Source organism: Panthera pardus, unplaced genomic scaffold (genome assembly GCF_024362965.1).
Source record: "Panthera pardus isolate Hobbes unplaced genomic scaffold, ASM2436296v1 HiC_scaffold_4, whole genome shotgun sequence".
Taxonomy (NCBI): Eukaryota; Metazoa; Chordata; class Mammalia; order Carnivora; family Felidae; genus Panthera; species Panthera pardus.
Window position 1 is genome coordinate 727,025 of NW_026526969.1, and position 13,535 is coordinate 740,559.

General features: G+C 36.8%; 1 protein-coding gene across 2 annotated transcripts in view; it reads left to right on the top strand.

Moving 5' to 3' along the window:
- The window catches only part of TPST1 (tyrosylprotein sulfotransferase 1), a 166,774-nt gene that overhangs the window by 36,191 nt on the left and 117,048 nt on the right, over nt 1-13,535 (top strand). For both annotated transcript variants that reach the window (XM_019421744.2, XM_019421743.2), the window contains one exon: nt 526-1,471. In XM_019421744.2, coding sequence (XP_019277289.1) covers nt 627-1,471 — 845 coding nt within the window. In that variant the 5' untranslated portion in view covers nt 526-626. The remainder of the gene's footprint in view (nt 1-525; nt 1,472-13,535) is intronic.

The following is a 13,535-nucleotide window of genomic DNA, read 5'->3' on the forward strand; positions in this document are numbered from 1 at the left end:
AAGGGTCAGTGCACTGCTGTCGTTTTCAAAGCTTATCCTCAGCCACACCCAAGTATCTGGCCTGTAGTATCTAAATAAATAATTTGTGGAATGAATAAACTAAATCTATGTTAAAGATTTGGAAGTTGTATATTTCTTCTGTAATTTCTCTTTAGGGTAGAATGTGGAGATAATGACTTCTTGGGGATGAAGCAAATCTGAATACTAGAGATGAGCCTTGGGTTAGACCTCAAACATACTTGGTCATATTAAATATTTGCATAACCCACTGATAGAAATAGTTTTATTTATTTTTCCATTCTGTGGAAGGTACAAAGCTTCAGAATTGTCACATTAAGAAATGCTGTTTCTGATTAGAAATGATTTATTTTTGCTTGCACTTGTGTATACTTGTGTTCTAAGAATATCACAGTATGTAAGACAGCTTTAGCTTCTTTCTAGCCAGAATGTAATGGTGATCACTGATGACTAATTTGTGAACAGTTTTAATGTGATGATAAAATAGCTTTTTCCTTTTCTCACTAGATGTTGATCATCTTTCTGAAGTAGAATCTCCATGGCCTGAACATTTTCTGAAAATTATTTTGAGCAGAATATCTATTTAATAACAAGATAACTACATCAAGATGGTTGGAAAACTGAAGCAGAACTTACTATTGGCATGTCTGGTTATTAGTTCTGTGACTGTGTTTTACTTGGGCCAACACGCCATGGAATGTCATCACCGAATAGAAGAACGTAGCCAGCCCCTCAAATTGGAGAGCACAAAGACCACTGTGAGAACTGGCCTGGACATCAAAGTGAATAAAACCTTTGCCTATCACAAAGATATGCCTTTGATATTTATTGGAGGTGTGCCTCGGAGTGGAACCACACTCATGAGGGCCATGCTAGATGCACACCCTGATATTCGCTGTGGAGAGGAAACCAGAGTCATTCCCCGAATCCTGGCCTTGAAGCAGATGTGGTCACGGTCAAGTAAAGAGAAAATACGCTTGGATGAGGCTGGTGTTACTGATGAAGTGCTGGATTCTGCCATGCAAGCCTTCTTACTAGAAATTATTGTTAAGCATGGGGAACCAGCCCCTTATTTATGTAATAAAGATCCTTTTGCCCTGAAATCCTTAACTTACCTTGCTAGGTTATTCCCTAATGCCAAATTTCTCCTCATGGTCCGAGATGGCCGGGCATCAGTACATTCAATGATTTCTCGGAAAGTTACTATAGCTGGGTTTGACCTGAATAGCTATAGAGACTGTTTGACCAAGTGGAATCGTGCCATAGAGACCATGTATAATCAATGTATGGAAGTTGGCTATAAAAAATGCATGTTAGTTCACTATGAACAACTTGTCTTACATCCTGAACGGTGGATGAGAACGCTCTTAAAGTTCCTTCATATTCCATGGAACTACTCAGTATTACATCATGAAGAGATGATTGGGAAAGCTGGGGGAGTATCTCTGTCAAAGTGAGTAGAAGTTGTTTTTTGGTTTTTTTGGCCCTGTGTTCAGGTAGTAAAGGTGTGTGTGTGTGTGTGTGTGTGTGTGTGTGTGTGTGTGTGTGTGTCTGTCTGTGTGTCTGTGTGTGTGTGTAAACTACAGAACGTGTTCTGGAACAGATATAACTTCATCAGTGAGTTTTTTAAAAGATTTTTTTAATGTTTATTTATTCTTGAGAGAGAGAGAGAGAGAGAGAGAGAGAGAGGCAGAGAGAGAGAGAAGAAGACACAGGATCTGAAGCAGGCTCCAGGCTCTGAGCTGTCATCACAGAGCCTGACATGGGGCTCAGACCCACAAACTCCGAGATCATGACCTGAGCTTAAGTGGGACACCTAACCTACTGAGCCACCCAGGTGTCCCTTTCAATGAGTTGTTTTAAAAATTCATTATAGGCCCTTTCATTTATTTAATTCATTTGTATTTTTATGAATTGTGGTTCTTATATATTTGATAGAAGCCAGCCCAATTTATAGCAGTGAAAGGTATTTTTCTTTAATGTCCATCATTCAATTTTAGCGACTCCTGATTTCTAATTTCTAGGTAGTTTTATTAATAACAATAGTCGACTTTTGTGTGGATTAAGGTTAATATGAGGAGAAGCATCTAATGTTGGTGAGCAAGTGGTGAATTCTAAGCATTTTGGAATTTTTAGTGATAGAGAGATATAAAGACTAAAATGATCTAACCCAGTCCCTTCATTTTACAGGTAGGAAGACTTAGTCAGAAAGTAAAAATGATTTACTCAAATTGAGATGGGAAGGCCAGGATTAGAATCTCTGCTTTGGTCTCAATGGGGTAGTGCCATTTTCCATGGTGTTTTATAACACATAGTGCTTCTTTTGTCATCTGATGGATCTTGATTTTTTTAAAGGGTAGAGAACTCCAAAATTTGGAAGCTCAATCCATAATCCATACAGGAAGTTCCTTAGATTCAAATACTTCTAGAACTATTGCATTTTTCTTTCTTTCTTATGAAATAATGACTGGGGTGCCCTGACTTGATCCGACAACCTGATTTGATGACTTATATACCTAGAATATGGATATAAAAATGGAAACTACTGTTAAATTCACATAGCATATTTTTATGAGGAAGAAGTTGGGTGTAACTAAGTTTTATTTTATTTCTTATCTTTTTCCATTCATAAAAGTAATATGTACCTGCTGTCAAAAAAACCCAAAAAAACAAAAAACAGTGTACTTCCCTTCTGTACCCTGCTTTTTCCTACCAGGGAATATCTTCTTGATTTCTTTTTTCAATGTATAGAACTTGTGCAGTGAGTATTGATTCCTGATGTAGATAATTTGAAAGGAGCAGCTGCATTTCTGCACCTAACTTACAGGTGTGGTGATAAATTATTAGGTATTATCACTCTACTGGCTCTGGGTTCTGTTTATTGATTCAAAGAGAATTATAGCCATAGCTAATGTCATCACAGTTTATTGTTCTTTTCATATAATAGACCATAACTAATTTCTAATCACTTGTATTCATAGGTTAGCATTTCACTTTGTGTGCTTGTATGTTGGCCCAGAGACTCTGTTGCTGGCTCCTTCTAGTAACATAAAATAACACCAAACCCCTGCACCCATGCCATCCCTAGTCTCTCCAAGGAGGGATTAAGGAGATATGCTCAGGGTAAATTTTGGTGGAAATCAGGACAAGATCATTTTACATATATAATTACTATGTTTAAGGCAAACATGAATACCAAGGAAATTCATAGAAATTACAAACAAATGGATTTTAGAAGGGGAAGAGACCTTACTTAACATTTAGCATACAGAATGGAGGCCCAGTGAGGTTCTGTGCTTTTTCAAGAATCATACGTGGCAGAACCATGACTAGAATTTCCAATGCTTATTCCAAATTTCTTGCTATTATATGAGTGTTTTAAATTAAGGAATACTTACATATCAAATGCACAGATATTCAGTGTACAATTTGATGAATATTTGTATCTGTGTACACTTGTATAATCACCATCTGTATAAAAATACAGAAAATTCCCAGTACCCACTAGGCTCCTTCATGCTCCTTCTCAGTTAACATCCTCCTCAACCCAAAAGTAACCACTGTTTCATCCTCTGTCACCAGAGGTGCTATGACATTGTATATGAAGTTCAGAAATAGCCTTGCTTGTTTTTGAACTTCCTATAAATGCAAGCATGCCTATTTATTATTTTTTGCCTGGTTTCTTTCATTTAACATAAGATATACCCATACCATTGTATGGGTTGATTTTTTTCATTGCTATGTAATATTCTAATGTATAGATATAACACAATTTATCCATTGTTCCTTTGGTGAACATTTGGTGTTTCCAGTTTGGGGCTATTATGGATAAAGTTGCTAACACCATTCCTGTACATTACTATTGGTGGACATAAGCATTGATTTTTCTTGGGTAAAGAAAAATGAGTAAAGTCACTGGATCATAACATATCTCTGTATCTCTATATTTATATGTCTTTAACAGATGCTTAATTGTTTTTCACAGTGTCTGCACCAGCAATGTATGGCTATAGTATACACTTATGTATTATAGTTGCTTTGCATCTTTGCTAACAACTTGTATTCTCAGTCCTTTTAATTTTAGCAGGGCTACAAGTATTTTTTAAACTTAAAAGCAAAACAAAATAACAACATTTGAATTCCTTTTTGAAACAAATCTTCCCAGAGTTCCAATGTAAAACAGATAAAAACAGAGCTGTTTTGTTTGAGGCAGGTCCAATCTAGGCTGTACTGCTTTTAAGGCTGAGTCTCTGTTCTCAAAAAGAGCTAATTGGGAGATGAGGCAGAAACATACAGAATTATTCCATTAATAAGTACCAAGTTGTAAATATCTCATATTACTTGAGAGTTGTGACCATAAGGAATTCATAGCCCAGAGTCAGTCATCCTGTGTGCTTTGCTTTCCTATAAACGTTTTTATTCTGGGGAAATTGTTTAAAGTCAGTATTTTAATATTTATTTTTGTATTATTTAGTACTAAAATATGGAAAATATTTATGCAGTTTTGAAGGCTTGAAGATATCACCAGATGGTTCAGGATCATATGCAGAGATTGTTGAAGACAGTGATAAGGAAAGCCTTCACAGTTCTACCTGCCTTATTTTGTTAACTATGAAAGTTAAACTTTCCTTTGCTTTGCTTAGGAATTTCCAGTTGTTTTCAGTTAGAGTGGTACCTCTTGCCTGCCTGGTCATTTCCAGTTACAGTAGGGGCATAGGGTAATCATCTGCTAGTATATTTAAGAGTTCCTCTATGAAAGAATTTGGTGGAAGAAAGCATTCTTTCATTCTGGGATGGTGAAGGGAGTCTTCATTAGAGACTGCTGAATATAGGATGGGCTTTTTTTTTTCCTTTCTTTTTTTTTTTTTTTAACTGAAAATAAAAGCCAAGTAATGAGTCGGGAAGGGATGAAAACAGATTCTTTGACTGGCTGATAAGTTTAGTTCTGCATTAAGGTACAACCATAGAATTTTAGGTATACTATTTGTTGTGTTTTTAGATAGTCATTTCAAGTTCAGTAGTAGAACTAGTTTCTCCAGTGATTGATGTTGTTAACTTTGATGTTTTGAACACTGTGTTCTATTTTAATAAATTATTCACCCATACTCTTCAATTTCATATTAAATTGAGCTATCGTCTTGAATATGATGGCTCCAAAATATGATAGAGAATTCACTGATTGCTTTTATTTCTTCCAAACTAATAGAGGATAGAAAAAAAAAATGAGACATTTCTAAATGTCTTTTTGCCTTTCAAGAAATGTTTGTACAGCAAAATAGAAGGGTATACATTTTAAGGGAAATACCTTATGCAAATTCTAATAGAATTTTCCAAGAGATTGAATATGGAGTAGGATTTTGCTGATTAGTGAATGGTATCTACTGCTGATGCCTGCTTCTCCAATATTTTGAGTAGGAAATGGAAATAAAGTTTGAGGCTATTTACATTAACTTCTCATGAATTGTGGAATTTTTGTGGAATTTCAGTAATTTCCATCTGGGAACATTCAGGAAGTTACTAGAGTATACAGCATTGTTCCTGCTTTTAAACTCATTATACCATAAAATTGCCTGGAACAAATAAAAATCATCAATAACAATAACAAAACAATGCACCATCGTATACTTAAAGGTGACCAAAATAAAACAGTATCCTAGGATCAGTAAACAAGTTTATTAGGTCCAAAGAGCAAAGTCAGAAAACAAAACAAAACAAAATATAATGGTAACCCTTAAACCAGAACCAAAGAATCACAGCTATAATTCAGAGACAAGTTATCTGCTTTTAGGGCAGAAAAAAAGATATGTAACTATTAAGCACAACTAGGTTAGAAGGGAAAAAAAGCAGCGGTAAGTAGAAGAGAACAAATAGGAGTACAATAATTGACAGTCTCTGAAGCTTCTAGTAAGTGAAGCAGAGAGAAAACTAGAAGTCAGATCCAGAACAAAGTATTAAATAACAAAAATTCAACGGAGTAAATCTTAAAGATTTAGTTAGCGTTATTGATCAGTTCATGAATCAGGCAGAATCCCATCTAGCAAGTAGAGGGGAATTCCAAAGGGCTACAGAAAAGGAAAGGTTTTTAAAGGTAGAAAGCAAGTGGAAAAAAGGAAATTATTAGCAAAGAATCCATTGTTATAGACAAGGTTGCCCTCCTAAGGGGAATGGAAGGGGGGTCTATCATTAAATTTATAAGTTCTGACCAGGAAATTCCCATTTTGACTGGTTAAAGGTTACATTTCAGGGGGTGTGAAACTGCAGTTAGATTAGGTATTAATTCTGGTTTTGTTTTGTTTTGGTTTTTTTTTAGTTATAAGAACCAGTTTAATTTGTTCTTTGCCTCTCTGTTGTCATCGACCTTAATTAGGTTGATTTGATATTGAACAAAAGGACCTCCACCAAACTTAACATACATAGTCTTATCACAGTTGGATGTAAGCACACAAAGATGGGCTTGGTGCCTGTCAGCTTAATGTGCTAGGTCATCATGAATTAGGGCCATCTTCAATGACTCTTGTAAGGAAGTATAAACATCCATTACACCTCCAGCAGCAATGACCCCCTCTGTAACCCTTGCATTTTACTGGCCATAACTTAGTCTTATGGCCACATATAAAAGGCTAGGGAATGTGTCTTTATTCTAAGTGACCATGTGCCCAACCAAGAGTTGGTGTTTCTTTTACCAAGGGGGATAGACTGGATATTGGATATTGCAGCTGAATCTTGAGTGCCCTCGGGCCTCTGCCTCCACACCGCTTGGCAGGTCGGGGTGGGGGTGGGGGGGAGTGGGGAGGGAAGAGAGGTATTAAGTCTTGGTTTACTGACCTTGGAGCCTTCCTCAATCCAGTGACACCATTTTGGGCTTGTGGTTTTCTTTTTAAAACAATCAAATAAATAGGTGAGAGCAATGAAGACTGTTTTTGGAAATGGAGACACTCCTAAGTAGAATAGTTATTAAATTTAGAATATTAAATTTCTTCTTAGTGTTCAAAATTGAATTTAGTTTAGAAATTAAAATTTTTTATAATATAGGATCAACAGGGAAGGATAACAAAATGTCCACCTGAGAATTTTCTGAAATTGAAGGATGGGAAGAATATTATGAGCAAGTTAAGAGAAAGACAGGCTATGTTCATGCAAATGATGATCACTTCTATAGCATGTAAAATTAATAGCATGCAAATTAGGATTACAACTCTAGTAGCTCAGATTAAAATATCCCAGAATAATTTTGTAAATATTATTTTTTTAATTACTTTGGATTACTTATCCTTTGTGAAGGCAGTAAACCTAGCTTTATAAATCTGGTTGTGAATTGAATGTTAGCTAACAGCAGTATTTTTGTAGTTGTGGAAATCGCTGTTCTTCTATTACAAATGGAAGAGATAAGTAGCTGAGAAGGGTAACTGCATAAACAATGAATGCAGATGACAGCAAAACAGGTTGCAAAAGAAAAAGAGCAGAGGAAAAATTGTATTTCAGAAAATTTTAGTGAAGAATGTGAAGAAACAGAGCAAGAACGTTAATAAAGCACAGTGCATACTTTTCTTGAAGACTATGACATTTGATGGCACAAAGCAGAAATTGGGTATTAGATCATTTATTAATTTAGATTAAGTGTCTTTTCAAAAAATAGAGATCTAAAATAACCATGGTTTTAAACAAAATAGTGGCTGTTACATAAAAGAAGGCAGACCGAGGCTGGTTTGGAAGCTCTGTGGTCATCTGGCATTTAGGCTGCTTCCAGCTTTTGGCTCTTTCAGCCCCGTGGTTCAAGTTGGAGTTCCAATCATATCATCTGTGTCCTTAAGTAGCAGAACAGGGGATAGACTGGGCAAATAAGAAGGTGAATTTAATATTTTTTAAGGGCATTTCCCATGAATTTCCTTCGTTCCCTTACATTCCAGGTAGCCCCTCTCCTTGCATTCTACTGGCCATAACTGAGTCTTATGGCCACATATAAAAGGCTAGGGAATGTAGTCTTTATTCTAAGTGACCATGTGCCCAACCAAGAGCTGGTGTTTCTTTTACCAAGGGGAATAGACTGGATATTGGGATAGGCAGATAACAGTCTCTGCAATTCACTGAGTACCTACTACGTGCCAGATACAGTGTTAAGGTCTCTGTCTTAAAGGTACACATGATCGAATAGCAGATACAGATTCATAACAGTACAATGTTAAGTATTATGGGAAACTAAGAAGAGGTAATGTGTGGTGTTCAGGAAGGCCTTCCTGGAGATTGTGGTATCAAACCGAGAAATAAAGTCGTGTTTCTTGACCTTGGCACTATTCACATTTTGGGTCAGATAATTCTTTGTTGTGGGGGTTGTCCTGTACGTTGTGGGGGTTGTCCTGTACATTGTGGGATGGAGCAGCATCCCTAGTCTCTACTCAATAGATGCCAGTAGCAAAACCCCTCCCCACTTTGTGACAATCAGAAATGTTTCCAGACATTGCCAAATGCCCCCTGTGGAGGCAAAAAACGCTCCCCATCTCCCCTCCTGTTGAGAATCATTGACCTAAAGGATAAGTAGCTCAACAAATAAAGGAAAGAGCATTCAGTTTTAACTTGCAGGATAAGGTGCTCCTTGGGTGAGCCATGGCTAGAGCGCTGTAGTTGTTCCTTGACTATCTAGTGTCTTTCTCTTCCTTAGCCAAATGAGCCATCAAGAGATATTACTCCTAGAAGCAGCCTGTGTCTAATTCTAGCCCTACAGTGTCCAAAAAGAAGAGATGGGTTGGAAGGCTTCTTGTGACATGACTCCTGGCCCAACCTAGGGGCCTAGGGGCAGGCACAAAAAGACTTAGGGAACAACTGGTCCCTGTTACACCGGACCTATGGACCCTGCCCTTCCACCATACAGTGAAAGTCACATACACACAATCTCACCGGGGCCCAGAATGTTTAATAGCCTAATATAATGTAACCTAATATAATTTTTAAAATATAGTAAAATAAAACAAGGCAGTAGTCACTTGGAAGTTACAATATGGACAAATTCTCAAAAAAACATCTAGGGTCGCCTGAGTGGCTCAGTCAGTTGAGCATCTGACTTTGTCTCAGGTCATGATCTCACAGTTCATAGGTTTGAGCCCCACATTGGGCTCGGTGCTGACAGCTCAGAGCCTGGAGCCTACTTAAAATTCTGTGTCTCCTTCTCTCTCTGTCCCTCAAAAATAAATAAATATTACAACAGTTAAAAAAAAAAAAAGATGAGAAACATCTCAAACTGTGGTATTTATGAGGACTATAGGCAGTTTGGTGTTGCTAGAAAGTTCATTTTCAGGTAGGACGTAGTGGGAAACAAGGCTTGAGAGAGTTGGTAAGGATCAGGCTGTGGAGGGCCTTATATTTTATGCTAAAGATCTTGAATTTTATCCTGTAGACCAGTTGCTTGCAAACTTCTCTTATTAGTGGGACACTCATTTAAAATCTCATGAGGAACCTTGGTTTCTAAAGTACCTAGAAGTGGAGTGGGTTTGTTTGAAGCAACATTTAATTCTGCTTGTATTTAACAAAACTGAAATGAAACTCATGGAATTATAAAATTTCTATTTTGTTTTTAAAAGAAAAAATTGATTATAATGTCCTCCAGAATGTATAGAAATGATAAAAATTTGGGTATTATAATCGTTTCTAAGAACACTCAATAAGTATAAGTTTGACTTTATTAAAAAAGAAAATTCAACTGAGTAAATTTGAAAATCTAATTGGCTTTATTAAATGATTCTTCAATCAGGCAGCATCCCATCTAGCAAAGAGAGGGGAGCTCCACTGAGCTACACAAGAGGAAGGTTTTTTAAGGCAGAGAGAGGGCATAAAATAAAAAGGAATTTATTTGCAAGGAATGCATTGTTTAGGCAAGGTTGCCTTCCTAAGAGGAGTGGAAGGGGTCTGTCAATAAATTCCTAGTATTGACCAGGAAATTCTGTTGACTGGATAAATGTTACATTCCTGGCAGGTTGAAACTGCAGTTAGGTTAGTTATTAAGTCTTGGTTTCCTGACTTGGGCTTTAACCTAAGTGGCCCCATTTTGCACCTGTGGTTTTCCTTTTAACAATTATTCTGCATCTTTTGATCAGGCTCTCATCTTAACTGAGAGATATGATCAAAATTTAAGGCATTAGCACCACTCCCAGCTACTACTTTGTAGTTCTTAGCAGCTTTTGTTGATCCTTTGTGTGGCATTCACAGGTCAAAACATTTTTGCTTTATCACTACTTGCTCACCTAAAAGATAATCAAGGGCTATTTTTTATCAAGAACAACTTTGGCCAGAGTCTAAAGATACCTTTGTTGGGGAGCTATTGCTTTAGTAGCAGATTCCACAACAATTTAAAAATTAAGGAGAAGTTCCTTATCATAGCCTCATTTACTTTTATCCCTAACCAAGGAAGTAGGGACCTGCCAAAAGGAGTGAATTCTGAATCATGAAAGCCACTTTTCAACTCACAATGTGAAATCAGGGGAGTCAACCAATAAGTCTTATTTTGCTTGTGAAAAGTTAGGGCTACAGTTAGATTTTCTTCTGGCTGAAATAAAAAGTCGTTCTAACTTCCAGAGGTTAACGCCCTTAGCAGTGGTCTGAGAGATGAAAATGAGGGGATTATCTTTCCAGGCCAGTAGCAGAGTAAAGGAAAGGAAAAACAAAGGGTTTCATGTTCTGTTAAAGTAGGAAGTCTTGATCCATCATCTTGGGTGGAAGCAGTCTACCTTTGTGTCAGCTACTTCTCTTCTTGTGATTTGATTTGGAGGTCTCCAGTGTCTGTACAGGACTAGCTGTCATGTGGAGCCTGCAGCTGTGTGATGTATACTCAAGGCTTAACACCTTCTAGTTTTGCAGAGCAGTGTCAGTGGCCAGGAGCACTGGTAAGGTTCTTTCCAGTGGGGCTCAAGAGCGGTTTTGCTCTGATGTTTCCAAAGTACCTAATCATCAGATTAAACTGTGAGCTTTCTGCACAGAGCCTGATGCGGGGCTCAAACTCACGAACTGTGAGATCATGACCTGAGCCAAAGTCGGATGCTTAACTGACTGAGCCACCCAGGCGCCCCTCCAGTAGTCTTAATTACATTTATTAGAATTCTTAATTCTTAGAAACCTTAATTTCTAGTGAAAGCTAATAAGTAAACAATTGTAAACTGTTAATACAAGCACTCTTCAGATTTGCAGATTTATGAATATATTTTATAATTTCTAGAAGCATAGGCCTTTTTCATTTTTCCAGTGCAGCACTAACACATCCAAATATCTTTTAGTTTCTCTAATAAGAAGCCCAAAGTAGTTAAGCCTGTGTTCAGTAATTAATGTAGTATTTTATTGTATTTGGAAATGATCTAGATATGTAAAGAGTTTATCATTCAGCCTAATTTAGCAAACCTTAAGGTTTTAAGGTTACAAAAAGATTTGGGAAAACTATTTAAGTAGACATAAATGTTGCTGAAAAATTCATTTATAAGCTTTTGTCTTGCTTACCTATATTTACTTGTTTTTAATAAATATGTTTAGATTACCCACGAAGAAACTTCATTAAACATTTGACAAAGACAACCATTATCCCAAGCTATTATTTTTTTGTTGGTAGATCTTGTAAAAGATAATATGAATTTATATGGCTAATATGAATTTATGTGGCTAATAAGCTTAGGTAGAATAAAAGTTTTATATTTAGTGTTGATAACTCTAAACATGTCTGTTTTAATTAAACTGTCAGCCTGCAACTTGTTTATATAGAGAGTATTTTTTTTCAGATTACGTGAACTTGAAAAACATTTAGGTTAGTTTCTGGTTTTTTTTGAGAGCTTTAGAATGCTCAATCCTTATAAGCACTTGTCTTCAAACCAACTAATTAGAGCCCTTCACAAATTAATTTTAGCAATACTATCCAGAGACAGCACAATATCTCACATTTATAACATATTTACAAACAGACAAATGCAAAGACCTTATAATTACTAATATTTGTGGAGAAGATTTTTAAAATTTATATTTGTCCCTAAATTTATCTTAAGGAGACTGCTAGAGCTTAGGAGCCCTTTTAGCAGTTTGTATTCTATTTTATTTAATTTTTTTTAGCAGTTTGTATTTTATTTTATTATTATTGTTTTTAAATGTTTATTTTTGAGACAGAGACAGAGAGAGACAGAACATAAGCAGGGGAGGAGCAGAGAGAGAGGGAGACACAGAATCCAAAGCAGGCTCTCCAGGCTCTGAGCTATCAGCACAGAGCCCAATGCTGGGCTCGTGACAACTTAGAGCTAGATGTGGGGCTCAAACTCACGGATTATGACCTGAGCTGCAGTCAGACGCTTAACCAACTGAGTCACCCAGGCACCCCACCAGTTTGTATTTTAAAAAGACCTTTTCCCCTTTTTTTCCTTCCTTTAGAGTCATATGATTGTGGGCTGTGTTTATAACCCCAAGAGACCAAAGAATATTAAGTTTCTCCAAGATGGACTTTGCTTTCCTAAGGCCAAAAATTTATAAGCCTTTTGAGATAAATAAGGAAAATTTGGGGATTGGTAAAGAAATAGATTAATTTTGAGTTGCTTCTGGGGCTGACTTTTGTTTTGTAAGCTTTGTAAGATTTGGACATTTGCTTTCAGTTCCTCAAAGACTTGGGTTGTAACTTAGATGACATCATAGATTGATCCACCTATCCAACTACATTACCCTTAATTTGTTTCTTTCCCTTTGGGTTCAGAGTTTTTAATTTTAAATATTTCTGTCAGTATTAAATAACCCCTCTTGGGTGTAAGATGGGCCCCAAAGAGGGTAAAGGATGTTACCTTCCCCAAATCCAGAGTCGCTGCCAAAGATAGCCAAAAGAAAGAACCAACAACTTATATGTCCAAGGCAGGTAGAAAGCCAAGCCCAGTTGAGTAAGCAAGACAGTAGCTATCCCTGAGAGAGAAAGATCAATCAACAATGGGTTTGGATTTGGAAAGGAAGGGATAATATGAAACTCTGTTTCCCTCTTACAACTGGGCATTACTGACAGATTCAGAAGAACTGATTCTGATAAGAATTTTCACCCTTCCCTGGTTTCTGTCAGTTTTTCTAGGATACCCTCTGCAGACTCTGGTATCTACCAGAGTTTCCTCTTGTCTGTTTAAAGAAATAATATAGCAGTTTACCGGAAAATTCCTCAGTTTCATTGACTCTGGGAGGGGGTCTAAATGGGGGCCCTCCTTTGAAGGTGGGGTTGTCTGTAAGGCCATTAATTTGGAAGACTTTTGTTTACGGTTATGTAGTCTTTTCAGAGTGGAAAACAATTCAGACAGGATTAGTGGATAGACTACTCAAAGGAGGAGTAAGAGGAGCAATGGGAGTTATAGGCTTGTTTTAGGTCCCTTTTACATTAATTTTTCTCTAGGCTTTTGCAATGAATTTTTCAATGAAACTACTTTGGAATTTTGGAACCTTTTGGAGGCCTCTGCTTGCCCGTTAAAATAGGTGTCCCATTCTGCTTAATTTGGGAACCCTTTCAAGTGCACTTTTTTTTTTAAGTTTATTTA